Source organism: Oreochromis niloticus, linkage group LG15 (genome assembly GCF_001858045.2).
Source record: "Oreochromis niloticus isolate F11D_XX linkage group LG15, O_niloticus_UMD_NMBU, whole genome shotgun sequence".
NCBI classification, from domain to species: domain Eukaryota; kingdom Metazoa; phylum Chordata; class Actinopteri; order Cichliformes; family Cichlidae; genus Oreochromis; species Oreochromis niloticus.
In genome coordinates, this window is record NC_031980.2 from 2930415 (window position 1) to 2945796 (window position 15382).

Genomic DNA, 15382 nt, shown 5'->3' on the forward strand with positions numbered 1-15382 from the left:
TGTACATTACAAAAGACTGTATATAAAAGATGGAAATTCAAGGAAGCTTTATTGTCATTCTCATCGCATGTTTACATGAGGTGGAACGAAATTATGTACCCACGGTCCCGGTTTTCCATAAAAACAACAGAATGACAAGTAATAAAATGGTACCAAATAGTAATAAAGTATACAAATAAGAGAAGTGCAGCAACCTGAGTAACAGTATGGAGTATAGATATAGAAGTGTAGGTATAAATATTTTAGCAGCAAAGTATCAGTAGTGATTAAGGCGCTATAGTAGCAGTTTCTTGTCCATTATGTATTGAAGTCTCACAGCTTCTGGAATGAAACGGTTTCTCAGTCTGGTGGTTTTGCATTAAATGCTCCTCAGCCTCCTGCCTGAGGGGAGTGGAACAAAGAGTGTGTGCTGGGTGAGTGGGGTCCTTCATGATACAGGTGGCCCTCTTCCTGCATCAGGTGTATATTTCTGTGATGGTTGGGAGGCTGCCTCTGACAACTCTGTGCAGCCCTCACCACCCTCTGTAGGGCTTTCTTCTGCCACAGTGCGGTTTCCGTGCCACACGTTGATGCCAGAGCAGCGGTCCCCAACCCCCGGGCCTCGTACCGGTCCATGAAAATATTGTCGGGCATAAACCGGTCCGTGAGGCAAAAAAGGTTGGGGACCGCTGTGCCAGAGCACAGAACACTCTCCGCTGCACATCTATAAAAGGAGCTGAGGACTGAGCTTTCAAGTCTCGCACGCCTCAACCGCCTCAGGAAGCAGAGCCTCTGGTGTGCCTTCCTGATCAGACAGGAAGTGTTGTTTTTCCAGGTAAGGTTGTTATCCAGGTGCATACCCAGGTACTTGTAGCTGGCTACTACTTCAACTGCAGAACCTCCGACGTGTGTGTGTGTCTTCCCCTCCTGAAGTCCACAATCATTTCCTTCGTCTTCTTCCCATTTAAGCAGAGATTGTTTTTCCCGCACCAATCCTCCAAGTGTTCCACCTCCTTCCTGTAGCTGGTCTCGTCGTTGTTTGTGATGCATTCCATCACAGCTGTCGTCCGCAAACTTTACAATATGACAGCCAGGGTGGTTAAGTGAGCAGTCATATGTATCAGCGTGAACAGGAGGGGTCTTAGCACACAGCCCTGAGGGGAGCCAGTGCTGAGGACTATGGAAGATGAGGAGACATTGTGGATCCTCACAGACTGTTGGTCATGCAGTCCAGAACCTAGTTGCTCCATAAAGACTAATAGTTTCTAGGTCTGAAAAGTGACACATGTATTGCAATGCCTTAAAGCTACATTGTTTATAATGTTGTCTTTGTATGGACATTTATTTATGGTGTCTTTGGACGTTCATGAGGAAAAGACCAGTGTTCTTGTTTACGCTGTCAGATCTACATTCTGACTGTAAGCAATGGAAAAACAGCAGCGTCTTTTATATATAGTTTATGTTGGAACTGCTTTCACTTAATTTTTCAGTCAACAGATTTGTGTCGATAATAAGAATACAACCGCTTAAGTGAGTTGGTTCACTTTAAGGTGGTATTGTGATTCAATTTTAAAACATTTGTGCTATTTCAGGCCAAGAAACAACAGCCAATCAGCTGGCTTTTTGCATCATGGAACTTGGAAGACATCCTGATATACTGGAGAAGTAAGAAGTCAAAATATAGCACATAACAGTTTCCATTAGAACAAGTGAACTTTGGTTTCTGATGGAGTTTTCTCATTTCTCAGAGCAAAGAAAGAAGTGGACGATGTTATTGGGATGAAACATGAAATAAGCTACGATGACCTGGGCAAGTTGGTCTACCTGTCACAGGTACATGTGGCAATTGTGGTAATGTTTTTAGTGTGAATCCATAAGATTAAAAATCAAAGTTCGTCAACTAACAATGAAAAGCTGCATCAACAGTTAACCTACTCTCTTATACTTGTGCGTTATGACACAAGACCTGTTTACAGGCAGGGATAGCTCAGTAGGTAGTGTGGTGGCCCCACGACCGGAAGGTCGGGGGTTCAAATCTGAACCGACTGGCTACCCTGAGGTACCCCTGAGCAAGGTACCACTGCTCCCCTGCATTCACTGGGTGAATGGGTTAAATGCAGAGGAGTAATTTCCCTACGAGGACTAACACATCACAGGTTTTCCTGTAATCTTCCCCCAGGTGTTAAAAGAGACTCTGAGAATGTACCCCACAGCTCCGGGCACATCTCGTCATATTGCTGAAGACATGGTCATTGATGGTATCCACATACCTGGAGGATTTATTGCTCTTGTGAGTTGTGTAGATTTTAAATATGTTTTAATACCTTCTGCTTTGAAGATAGATCTCTCTCTCTCTCTCTCTCTCTCTCTCTCTCTCTCTCTCTCTCTCTCTCTCTCTCTCTCTCTCTCTCTCTCTCTCTCTCTCTCTCTATATATGTATGCGTGTGTGTACATATATATATATATATATATATATATATATATATATATATACATGTACATGTACATGTACATGTACATGTACATGTATATATATATATATATATATATATATATATATATATACATGTACATGTACATGTACATATATATACGTACATGTACATATATATATATATACATGTACATGTACATGTACATATATATACGTACATGTACATATATATATATATACATGTACATATATATATATATACGTACATGTACATATATATATATACGTACATGTACGTATATATACATATACGTACATGTACGTATATATACATATACGTACATGTACGTATATATACATATACGTACATGTACATATATATACATATACGTACATGTACATATATATGTGTGTGTGTGTATGTATATGTATATATATATATGTATATATATGTATATATGTATATATATATGTATATATATGTATATATGTATATATATTCTTTTTTTTTTTTTTTTTAAATAGAGGCGTATGCTTCTATCTAATCACTTACTCAAACAGAACCCAAACAGCCCCCCACCAGCTTAAAAGTCCTTTAAAAAAGTTACCTGGAATCGAGATAAATAATAAATAAACTGTTCTAATGTTTAGTTCAGCTTCTATGTGAGCGGGAGACTGGAGAAATTCTTCAAGGATCCACTGAGATTTGATCCACCCAGATGCTCCCAAGTAAGGAACACACTGTTTCACCATGCTGACATGTTTTATTCTTCTCTTTTGGTCATTATCTAATGACGAAAACAGTTCAGTAACTGAGGCTGTCTCTTATCTGTTCAACAAGGCCTTATTACTGGCACTACCCTTTTTCCCTCGGTCCTCGTTCGTGCCTGGGAAAGAACTTTGCTCAGGTGAGTATGGCTAAATAATGTGAAGACCCGCTCACCTATAAACACACTGACTTATCTCTGTGGGCACTGTTCTGTTTTTGTTTTTGTGTTTTTGTTTTTTTTAAAGATGGAGGCTAAAGTGGTGATGGCCAAACTGCTCCAGAGGTTTGACTTCACTCTTGTCCCGGGACAGACCTTTGACATCCTGGATGCTGGCACGCTCAGACCAAAGAGTGGAGTGTTGTGCACTTTGAATCACAGGGATTACAGAAAATAAGGCAACGTCACATAAGTCGTAGTAGAGCATAGAAGAAAAATACTAATGCAAACAAAAAACATATACTAAAAGCATTAATGTGAATTTGATATAATAAATATTTTTATTAAAAAAAACATTAATGAAAATTGTTTGGTTTTTTTCTGATGATCACTGACTTTAATATTCTCTTTACTTTAATGTAGCTCTGTCATTGCTTTTTCATGACTACCACAGGACTTTTAATGCCTATAACATTAACTTAATAATTCTGGACGTCAATGTTTTAAGTGAAGTTAAAATAATTGAATGTCTCTAAATCAGATTTTATTTGTGTTAATGGCATTACTGACAACAACAAAAAACAAACCTTCATGGTTAAAAGTACATCACACACAACTTTATTTAAAACAGAATCGTATTTGTGTTCACATTTTTGAGCAATAAATTGTGAATTTCAAGTGAAACAGTATAGAGTGAAAACACGAAAACAAAATGCAAAAAAACACGTTTTAATGAAACGGTAATAAAAAAGATTTGCTAAAAGTGAATTTACTGATTACTTTTCAAAATCTGTTCTGTAAATAAGTTTCAAACGGTTCACAAGATTTAATGTCCTTTTACATGGTGAATATCTGAATGTCAACCTGTTTATTTATTGTAAGAAATTGAAACACTCGACCTGTTTAAACATGATTGTAGAGACTGTCTCAGGCCGTACTTGCAAAAAATGTCAACTCCACCTCCATACACCATCCTGTGAGAATTGAAGATGTGCTGATGGAGCTTCAGTGAAAACCATTTTTCTTACTGTGTACAACTTCAACATTGCAAATATCCGTGTGTGAGAAACACATCACAAGTATGACTCTAAATCAATAGCACCACAGTGCTCACTGATGGTCTCACTTTTTGGCTGGTAATCACTTTTATGGCCATTTAAACACATGTAAAACTCCTTTAAAATGCTTGTATCAAACCCCGAACGTTTGGCAGGGTGGCTGGATGAATCAGGACAACATCTGTCAATAATCTCATCAGGAACTCATAATCTAATGCTGCCAGCAGTAACAAAGCCGCCAGCAGAAAGCAAAACTAGCCCTTTAAAACCTGAACCATGAAATAACTGCCAGAAATCTTTAATTTTTTGATAAGGGAGTGTTTGTTGACCTTTTAGACAACATGTATAAAAATATCAAATTTTAATCTTCATATGAGTTTAAATTGTATCACATTTGCTACATTAGCCATATTTTTGCAACTTAGTTATTAAAACTTTGTCATGCAATTTGTATCATTTTTTGAGGGTAAATAAAGGTCACGCTGATGATGTAGAAGTCTCAAAAACTCACAAAAACATATGTATCAAATACAATACGCTTAGCTTTAAAGGGCTAGGAGCGATGAGGAGTGCATTGCAGAGCTCCAGCTGCAAAGCCATTTACCTTTCAAGAGGTTTTCTTGTTGTTGCATCTCCAGTGAACCTTTTGTTACTTTCATTTGCACCAAAGCAGCTGAAATGGATTCACTATGGTTTCTGCTTCCTAACATATCGATATCCCAAGTTTAAGTGGGATATTGTGATGGAGTGTCGTCCTAATGTTCTGAACTACGTACGCTACTTCCGTCTTAAGAGTCACTGATGACAGGCTCGCTGTTTTTATCTGACCGTGGACTTTCTAACTGAAAGGACAACCATTTCCAGGATGGCAGTTTCCAGCCTACTTCTGAGCCTGGCTGCTCGGGCACTTACGTTTCTCTTCTTTCTGCTCGTCATTGCGTTTCTTGGCTACTGCTTGTACATTAAATACATTCATATGAAGTATGACCACATCCCCGGGCCGCCGAGGGACAGGTAGGAAAAGTCGTCGGCTGAAGCAGGTATGCGGACATTACTTGAGAGTAACTCGCTGTTTCCTCCTCAGTTTTTTCTTTGGACACTCACCAACGATGTTGAAGGCGATGAAAAATGACGGAGTTATGCACGACAAATTTCTGGAGTGGTAAGTTGAGCGCAAACAATGTTTTTATGCAGAAAAGCTAGCACAATATATAGCCAGTGTTTGGGACTGCTGCCAGCCAATGCTAGCTAGCCTGGCCGTATTGAACTGAATGCAGTCTTTTTTTTTTTTCACAGCATATTTTGCCGCTAATTGCCTGTTAATTTCTGCCTATATAACAAATACATTACAGTACTTACTGTACTCTTTGTAATACCAGCTTTCAGAATCTTGTTATTAATATCATACGCCTTTAAAAGGTTTAATTAAGATGTCACCTGCAGGGCCGAGAAGTATGGACCTGTTTACAGGTTAAATGTGCTTCACTACGTTTCACTGTGTACGTACTGTCCAGAGGCCACCAAGGTAAACACTTGTCACCTGACTGTTTTCACATCAGTACACATGTGTCATTAATAAAGGGTCTATTTCTGTGAATCTGTGAATTATTGTGATTAGCAGTACCTGTGTATCTCTGCTGTGTCAGTTTAAAATGACTACAGTGCAATAAACCTGTTGTGTGTGAAAGTGCACCCATGAATACTGTTGGCAGAGGTCCCTGCTAATAAACAGTGCCAGCTACTGGCCTTTTGGGACTTGTTCACATTTAACGCCCTCTTCTTCTTGGTCAAACTTTAGTGTCATTTTGTTTCTGGTTTCAGGAAATCCTGATGTCCCCAAAGTACCCCAAGGATAAATCTGTCTACAAAAGACTCTTCTACCTGTTTGGTCAAAGGTGATGTATCACTTCATTGTAGTTATGTCCATACTTTATTACTCATAATGAATAAAACTCAACAGTATTACCATGTTGTGAAACTCTCCTTGCTTCACATCTTAGTGCAGGTTGTTTAACTCCGGACCTCAGTGATCGTATTATAGGGGCCATGTATGAATTTATGATGATGACATTTTCTGACAGTAATGTTTAAGGGGTTGGTGCTTGTGATGAAACTTATTCCATAATATTTTTGTGTTTGGTTGGGACGGTGTTGATTGCCAGTATCAGGCACCTGCTCACCTGTCAGGAGAGAGGGTGAATGGGTTGCTATAATTTGTTTGTTTTTATTATTTCATTATTCTGCTATATTACTATCGCTTAGCTATTTGTAAATCATTTTCCTTTTTTCAAGATTTTTTGGTGATGGCCTGGTAACAGCACGGGATCATGAGCGGTGGTACAAACAGCGACGCATCATGGACCCTGCGTTCAGCAGCCTGTGAGTTATGGAATTATAGCAACGTGCCAGAATAAAGTGTCTGTTGAGCTCCCTGTTTATATCCAGTATTTACAGTCATACTGGATATAAATCACTATTGTTGATTTAGTCCTGTCCTTTAATTGCTGTTCCTGTGTCTCAAACCTTTGTTTTTTCCAGGTATCTGAGAGGTCTAATGGGAACCTTCAATGAGAGGGCAGAGAAACTGATGGATAAACTTGCAGAGCTTGCTGACAGTAAAAAAGAAGCTAATATGCTTCAGCTTGTCAACTGTGTCACCCTGGATGTTATTGCTAAGGTATTATATTACAGTTATAAAGGCTACAATCATCTTCTACGTGTAAGTGAATGACTGTGCATGTCTTATGTTGATAAATTTCAGGTTGCCTTTGGGGTGGACTTGGACCTCTTGAAGAATAGTTCACCTTTCCCTAAAGCCATTGAGACATGTCTGAAAGGCATGGTTCCCTACCTTAGTGACATATTTTTTGAGGTATTACTTCAGTGTTTGTTATTATGTATGTTAATATGTCTGCCAAGAACATTGTTGTCAGAATGCCATGCTAAACCCTTCAGTCTGCCATTCCAGTACAATCCAAAGAACAGAGGATACGTCAATGAGGTGAGGGAAGCGTGCCGCCTGCTCCGTACAACTGGAGCCAAGTGGATCGGTGAGAGAAAGACCGCCATGCAAAACGGTGACGAGGTCCCCAAAGACATCCTGACACAAATCATCAAAACTGCAAGCCAAGGTTGTAGTTCCTAAATTTCACATTTGGTTAGATAAGAGCAATATTTTAGTCTCTTTGTGATGAGACAAAGTAAATAAAACAAAAATGTTAAATATCAATGTATATGTCCATTCTCTTCTCATTTCAGAGGAAAACATGACTGAAGAAGATGAAGAATTCATGCTGGACAATTTTGTGACATTCTTCATTGCAGGTGAGTCTCTGTTGTTTCAGCTTCGATGTGTGAAATGCAGCTGGAAGCTTCTTTGTAGCGTGAGACCAAGCTCACTGTGCTGAAGAGTCCGTTTGATTTTCAGTTTTACACAATATGGTCACTGGTGTCTGTGTGAATTTGTATCCTGCTGCTGTGTGCTGCAGTTTAATGTTAATGGTAGAGCATACTGATATATGCTTATCCAGAGAGGCTGCATAATATCTCCACACACACTGTGTCACACAACTCTAGTTCCTGTGTCACTGACTGTTTGTCTCAAATGTAAAAAAAAATACATTTTTATTACTCTTTTCAAACTTTGTTTGTGACCAGGACGATAACATTTGTAAATGAATAAAATAGCAACAAAGTAAAAGAAACATATGATCTATTTTTGTTACATAATGATGTTATTGATTTTAACTTAACTGGGCTTTTTAAGACTCAAAGACTTGTGATGTAGAAATTAGGAATACAACCTCTTGAGTGAGAGTTGCATGGCTGTTTCCTTTTGAAGTAATATTCTGATGCATTATTGACAAACTGGTAACATTTTAGGCCAAGAAACAACAGCCAATCAACTGGCTTTTTGCATCATGGCGCTTGGAAGACATCCTGAAATACTGGAGAAGTAAGAAGTCAAACAGAACATTTTCTATATTTTTGCATGAATATAACCTGAAACATCATCTGATTGAACCTACAAGGTCCTACAAGTAAAGAGGACTTAAACAAAAGTCTGTGAGATCTTCAGAAATCTTCTTGCCGTGACACAGTTGTTGTACAGTCAGCCTGATCCCAGTTCTTACAATCAGTGTGTCCCTCAGATCTGATTGTCAACCCGTTGTGTGAAAGTAACTTCTTCTAATTTGATCCATCCAAATATCAAACATCATGTTTCTAAATTGTATTTTTATTTCTTAGAGCAAAGAAAGAGGTCGATGACGTCATTGGGATGAAACGTGACATAAGCTATGATGACTTAGGAGAGCTGGTCTACCTGTCACAGGTACACGTGGTACACTTATTTGTTTATTTATTTATTTTAATAACTCACCCAAAGTGTGCACCGCTCATTGTAATCTTCCTTCAGGTGCTAAAAGAGACTCTGAGAATTTACCCCCCAGCTCCGGGCACGTCTCGTGATGTTGCTGAAGACATGGTGATTGATGGTATCCACATACCCGGGGGATTTAGTGTTATTGTGAGCCATTTTCTTTTTAATATGTTTGTAGCTCTAAATGATAACTACATACTGAAGACAACAAATATATGAAGCAAGATATATGGAGTTATGTAGCAAAGAAAATAAAAAAAACTCTAAATATGTTTTATAGATTCCTGAAAGTAGCCACCCTTAACTTTGTTGACAGCGCTGTAAACTCTTGGCCTTCTCTCAGTGAGCTTCATGATGTAGTCAGCTGAAGTGGTTTTCACTTCACAGGTGTGCCTTGTCAGGGTTCATTTGTGGGATTTCTTGCCGCCTTAATAGAGTTGGGATAATCAGTTGTGTTGTGCAGAAGTCAGGTCGGAACACAGCTGACAGCCCTATGCTGATTGGTTCTCGCCGTAATGTGAATTCTAAGTAAAGAAAAAATGACAGTCCTTCATTATTTTAAGAACTGAAGGTCAGTCTGGAAAATTGCTAAAACTTTGTGACTACACTTGTGGACACATTCAAAGATCAGCAAGTGCTACAACAAGACTGACTCACATGAGGACCGCACCAGGAAAGGAAGACCAAGGGTCGCCTCTGCTGCTGAGGATAAACTCATCCGAGTCACTAGCCTCAGAATCAGCACGTTAACAGCACCTCAGATTAGAGCCATACAGAGTTCCAGTAGCAGACACATCTCTACATCAACTGTTCAGAGGAGACTGTGTGAATCAGGCCTTTATGGTCAAATAGCTGCTAAGAAACCACGACTAAGGAAAAGCAACAAGCATAAGATTTGTTTGGACCACGAAACAGAAGTTATGGACATTAGACCAGTGGAAATCTGTGCTTTGGTCTGATCAGTCCAAATTTGAGATCTTTGGTTCCACCTGCTGTGTCTTTGTGTGACGCAGAAAATGCAACTGGATGGTCTCTACATGCGTGCTTCCCACCATGAAGCATGGAGGAGGTGTGATGGTGTGGGAGGCTTTGCAGGTGACATTGTTGGGGATTTATTCTAAATTGAAGGCACACTGAACCAGCATGGCTACCACAGCATCCTGCAGTGACATGCCATCCCATCCAGTTTGTGTTCAGTTGGACCATCATTTATTTTTCAACAGGAAAATGACCCCAAACACACCTCCAGGCTATTTAAGGACTATTTGACCAAGAAGGAGAGTGATGGAGTGCTGCACCAGATGTCACCTGACCAATCGAGATGGTTTGGGATGAGATGGACTGCAGAGTGAAGGCAAGAGGGTCAACAAGTGCTCAGCATCTCTGGGAACTCCTTCAAGACTGTTGGAAAAACATTTCAGGCGATGACCTCATGAAGCTCATCGAGAGAATGCCAGGAGTGCAGAGGGTGGCTATTTGGAAGAATCTAAAATATAAAACATGTTTTGAGTTATTTCACTTTTTTTTTTTTGTTTACTACATAATGCCATATGTGTTGATTCACAGTTTTGATGTGTTCAGTGAGAATCTACAATGTAAATAGTCATGAAAAAAAAGAAAAAACATAATAAAGAAAATAAGAAGTGTCCAAACCTTTAACTGGTAGTATACATATAAACAAAATTGTCACAAAGTTGTCAGAAAAACATAACATATGAGGTCTTATTTAAGCAAGTACAAATACATTTATGATTAAAATGTGAAATTAACTATTTTCATATTCAGTTCAGCTCCTATGTGAGCGGGAGACTGGAGAGATTCTTCAAGGATCCACTGAGATTTGATCCCGACAGATTTCACCCAGATGCTCCCAAGTAAGGAACACACTGTTTCACCATGCTGACTTTATTACGTTTCAGCTTTGCACACACTTTATTATCTCAGACTAAATGAGTGAAATGGATCACAGTAACTGAGGCGGTCTCTTATCTGTTCAACTAGGCCTTATTACTGCTACTACCCCTTTGCCCTCGGTCCTCGCTCGTGTCTGGGACAGAACTTTGCTCAGGTGAGGATGACAGTATAAGTCAACATGAAGACCCGCTCACCTATAAACACACTGACTCATCTCTGTGGGTTCTTTTGCTTTTTTAAAGATGGAGGCTAAAGTGGTGATGGCCAAACTGCTCCAGAGGTTTGACTTCACTCTTGTCCCGGGACAGACCTTTGACATCCTGGATGCTGGCACGCTCAGACCAAAGAGTGGAGTGTTGTGCACTTTGAATCACAGGGATTACAAAAATAAATGATCTTAAAGTACTTTACATAAAAAGAAATCATAGTGGTCTATAGGGTAAAACTGTGTTGATCTTTACTCCTGCCTAAAAGCTGTGATTAAAAAAATAAATTGTTATAATAAAAACAGTATCAGATATGAATTACATGGTAAAGCCATATGAAATGATGGTGATAATTATTTTTCACAATATAGAGCATATTGGAAATTTTTTGAGGCGGACAGCTAGGTTTAATACCATTTGCACTTGTTTGCTTAATCTTGCACAGACTCATATAACGGTGTGTCGTGACTTTTTTTTTCATAACCACAGACCCCTTTGTGCCTACAACACTAATATGTAAGTGCTAAATATTAACGTTTTATGTAATTGGAAATCATTTGGAAACAATTGTTTTATATTTTTGTGCTATGCAGTGATTGTGTACCCGATTTGCCGTGTTAATGCATTTACGGACAGTGTCCACATGGGGGCGCTGAGATCTTGCAGAGACTTCTGGCTTTTAAAAAGCTGTTTAAATTCAATGTTCAGAAAAAGAACTCTCTCAGAAGTTGTCTCTCGTTTAAACACAGATGGTAATATTTTTTTAATACTTAATTAAATACGCATGTAGCTAAAACCTACTGTCATTTTATAGGTTGAAATATTTTTGTTTTTTAACTAAATAAATATTTTGGGGGCTTATTTCAATAAAACAGCCCAACTTTTCAATGCTCAAGTATTGTCAAAGAAATCACGGCCATTAAAAGTACACAATACATCTGTGCTTCATTTAATAATAAAGAATAAAAGTCATGAGGCGTAGTCTGATTTTTCTTCTCCTTCTTTAATGAATCCAGTGTGTTTTTACGACGAGCATATCCTCCTGTACCTTTAAGAAGGCCGAGCCTGAGCCCTGTGAGGCTGCACCGCACTTTTTCATCTACCTGCTGCCTACTTCTCTCGCACGTCTTGATTGGTCGTCTCGAGCTGAATCGTCTTGAATGATTTCAAACCCGAGTGTTTGGACAAGAGGGAGGAGAAGGAGAGAGGCGGGGGTCCACTGATAATTCCGAGCCTGCTGGCTGCCTGGCTGGGTGGAAAGGACTGAGTCGTCCACTATCGCGCCGCCTCACTGAAGACGCTTTTATCCGAGGAGACGGTGAAACACGTCCAAGAGGGCTTTTCTTATAGGTTGCCCGTTTTACTCGAACATTCGCTGTTTTGCGCGAAATTAGGTTGAATTCATCTAAACATAAAGGAAGAAGCAGTCTGGTGGATTTCACGTTTTACATCATGTGAATGTTGTGATGTCCAGCAGAGACTGTGCACACTGTTACGGGTCGCTGTGTTTTTGCCGACAGGACTCGGTGATCGGAAATCCCTGATAATCGATTTTATATCGCTTGTTTGTTTCTGACCGACTGTGACCACCAACTGTTGTTCCTGTGAGTATTTTTTATTTATTTCTTACCAGATCAGTGGTGGCATTTCTTTAAAAGCTGTGGTTGTGGAAGCATCACAATCATATTTGTGTTGTTTGTTTTTTCAGTTTTATTATCGGCCTGTTGAAGATCAGGGCATTATCGATACTTTTCAGATTTTTTCCCCCCTTTTTGGACAATGTATTCGTGTTTTAACACGATTCCACAATTGAGGTTAGGTTAGTGAGTTTCTGAGAGTTAATTTTAAGCAGCTGCATAAACGAACTGAGACTCGTAGCCGCGACAGTCATGGCTAAAAATCCGTCCGAGGGGCCGAAGGATGACCTGAGCCAGCTGACGGACGATGAGCTGCTGCGGTGCAGCAAAGAGGAGCTGGTTAGGAAATTAAGGAGGGTTGACGGTGAGAAAATGAACTTGATGATCGAGCATGGCAACATGATGAAGGACATTAACCGGCGGCTGCAGGTGCACCTTCATGAAATCCGGAACCTAAAGGAGATCAACCAGAAGCTCCAGGATGACAACCACGAGCTCCGGGAGCTCTGTTGCTTCCTGGACGACGACCGACAGAAGGGCAAGAAGCTGTCCCGGGAGTGGCAGCGTTTCGGCCGCTACACAGCCAGCGCCATGTGGAAGGAGGTGGGCACCTACATGATGAAGCTCAAGGAGCTGGAGGCCAACCAGGAGACTGTGCTGAGGGAGAACTCTGAACTGAAGGAGATCATCCTCATGCTGGATGAAGAGAGGAATGGGGCAGGGTCCCGGAGCTCCATAGATAGTCAGTCCAGCTTGACCAACCTGAACGGGGGCACCAGCACGGTCAGGGATGTTGGAGATGGGAGTAGCACGTCCAGCACAGGAAGTGCCGGTAGCCCCGATCACCACAATCACAACCACATGCACAAGCCCTCGGAGAACGGTAAGATGGGGCCCACGATGAGAAGATCCATGGATGACCTGTCAGCGCCACATCATCACAGAAGCATCCCCAATGGACTCAATGGTGAGTACATGCACTTGTAAACACACCTGGTTGCCTTAGTCATCATGCATGGCCCACATCATGGGGTTTCTGTAGGGAAGTAAAGCAGGTCGTCGACTAATCGGAATCTAAAAGTTCCTAAATAAATACTTTGGTCCCATTCTTTCTTTAAACAATGGGGAATTGGCCCTTACACCTGTATTCCTGGGCTCTGCTGCTAATAGAGGCACACTGTGTAGTTACTGCGTGTATGTGCTTGCTGTGGCCGCATATGCTGATCAGAACTGTTGGGATGGATTAACACCCATGGGGTCTTGGCTTAACCTCACTGTAAAGTCTTGATTGGGGTGATTATGAAACACACAGCATCTCTTAAGTGGCCTTTTCAGCCCCCACGCCAACCTGTCATTTATGTCTGCACTGATTTAGGTCACTGCACTTGTGCTTCTCAGTGAAGGAGACTTATCTTAATAGCTTTTAAAAGGGGATCAAGCAGATTGATTTTTTTCTCCTTGGGGTCGTTCACTGATTATCTTTGTTGTCTCTGGCTGTGGAAGAGCACTCATATCTGCTTAGGGCCCCCGTTTGAAATGCATGGCTTGGAACCAGAAGTCAATGTCCCTGTTTTTTAAGACCTAAATACATGACTGAAAGCTGCAAGTGGGGATGAAAAAGCCATGATGGAACAGGAGGACACTAAGCCTCGTTTAGGAAGCACACGGGCTCATAACCCACTGTGATCTGTTTTGCGAGAGGAATAAAGTCTGTTTCACGTGTGTGTGTGTGTGTGTGTGTGTGTGTTTGTGGGGGGGGTTGGACTTTATTTTACCCTGATTTACAAGGACAGGGCAACTGCAGCACAATTTAGGCTCAAAGCAAGCAGCTTCAAATCAGATCACACCAGTCACATGTTATCCATTGGACATTCCTGGAATTGTGCACTGAGAAAACTGTGAAGGTAACATAATATAAAAGACTGGTTGCATGCACGAGGGAGCCCTTAATCCGTAAATACACACGCACGTATACTCGCACAACACGCAACATTTTGGTCTCTGCTCGGCTGTTATTATGTAACATCCACATTGTGTCTGCGGCAGCCTAGCGCCTCTCTCAGCCTTTATGTGCGAGTGTGTGTGTGACATTGTGCGCCCCTGAGTCTCAGGCTCTGTGTGTTCATCACTGACAATGATGTACACATTTCTAACAATACGCTGGCATGGGAAAGGGCCGCCTCATTTGAGAGGTTTATTATCTCATTGTTAAAACCTATGCATTTGTAATGAGACTGACGCTGCGTAGTCCCAAACAACCCCGAGAATCGCAAATTATCCTTGTGCTGTAAACAGCGCGAGTCTGGTAAGTAACAGAACAGCTATTGACATTTCCTAAGATGTCAGGAAAAAGCAAGGCTACTCTCATAGGAAGCTGTTATTTACACATGTTAGATTGCTTTACCCAGAAGCATGCCGGTCAAGCAGGTGTTTCATCGCTTCCACCCCGAATAAATAATTCTTAAAACCTTGCTCGAATAGCTGCCTGGCTACCTGTTACATGCCAGAGCGAGGCTGAGGGGAGGGTGAGTAGAACGGGCTTCTTCACCGGCACAGATTTACTCAATTGGCTGGTTGAAATCTGAGTGGAGTGGCCATCTTTGCGAGGTCAGATCTGGACGTGGTGTGAGGTCTGCAGAGTGGCTTTTTATTTAATGCTGTCCAAATGCCAGTGGCTCCCCTGGGCATTTAGCAGACAAGCTCGAGGATTGCTGCACAAGTGCTAAATGAACAGCATCTGTCAGCTTGCCAGACACACACACACACACACACACACACAGAGAAAACCAAAAGGGTTTTTTTGTGTGTCTAAAACTAACAACTTTCTTTTTGAGCTAAGTTGCCTTA

At 40.8% G+C, this 15382-nt stretch overlaps 3 protein-coding genes across 7 annotated transcripts in view; all 3 read left to right on the forward strand.

Annotated features, from left to right (window-relative positions):
- Positions 1 to 3603, forward strand: part of LOC100703511 (cholesterol 24-hydroxylase) — a 7335-nt gene extending 3732 nt beyond the window's left edge. Inside the window, 7 exon segments of the mRNA XM_019353520.2 lie at positions 1572 to 1644; positions 1728 to 1812; positions 2159 to 2269; positions 3065 to 3123; positions 3125 to 3142; positions 3255 to 3321; positions 3428 to 3603. Coding sequence (XP_019209065.2) covers positions 1572 to 1644; positions 1728 to 1812; positions 2159 to 2269; positions 3065 to 3123; positions 3125 to 3142; positions 3255 to 3321; positions 3428 to 3577 — 563 coding nt within the window. The 3' untranslated portion in view covers positions 3578 to 3603.
- The window catches only part of LOC100692681 (cholesterol 24-hydroxylase), a 25111-nt gene extending 13241 nt beyond the window's left edge, over positions 1 to 11870 (forward strand). Inside the window, exons 2-16 of the mRNA XM_019353516.2 lie at positions 5262 to 5411; positions 5482 to 5559; positions 5841 to 5922; positions 6219 to 6292; positions 6690 to 6776; positions 6936 to 7074; positions 7159 to 7269; positions 7366 to 7528; positions 7656 to 7721; positions 8280 to 8352; positions 8646 to 8730; positions 8815 to 8925; positions 10564 to 10652; positions 10780 to 10846; positions 10935 to 11870. Of these exons, the coding sequence (XP_019209061.1) occupies positions 5263 to 5411; positions 5482 to 5559; positions 5841 to 5922; positions 6219 to 6292; positions 6690 to 6776; positions 6936 to 7074; positions 7159 to 7269; positions 7366 to 7528; positions 7656 to 7721; positions 8280 to 8352; positions 8646 to 8730; positions 8815 to 8925; positions 10564 to 10652; positions 10780 to 10846; positions 10935 to 11087 (1527 nt within the window). The 5' untranslated portion in view covers position 5262 and the 3' untranslated portion in view covers positions 11088 to 11870. The remainder of the gene's footprint in view (positions 1 to 5261; positions 5412 to 5481; positions 5560 to 5840; positions 5923 to 6218; positions 6293 to 6689; positions 6777 to 6935; positions 7075 to 7158; positions 7270 to 7365; positions 7529 to 7655; positions 7722 to 8279; positions 8353 to 8645; positions 8731 to 8814; positions 8926 to 10563; positions 10653 to 10779; positions 10847 to 10934) is intronic.
- Positions 11871 to 12057: 187 nt separating this feature from the next.
- ccdc85cb (coiled-coil domain containing 85C, b) overlaps positions 12058 to 15382 on the forward strand; it is a 47488-nt gene continuing 44163 nt past the window's right edge. For 2 of the 5 annotated variants that reach the window (XM_025898891.1, XM_025898892.1), the window contains exon 1: positions 12060 to 13502. In XM_025898891.1, the coding sequence (XP_025754676.1) occupies positions 12788 to 13502 (715 nt within the window). In that variant the 5' untranslated portion in view covers positions 12060 to 12787. Of the gene's footprint in view, positions 13503 to 15382 lie in introns of all 5 variants that reach the window. The other 3 variants (XM_025898890.1, XM_025898894.1, XM_025898893.1) reach the window with 3 other exon arrangements.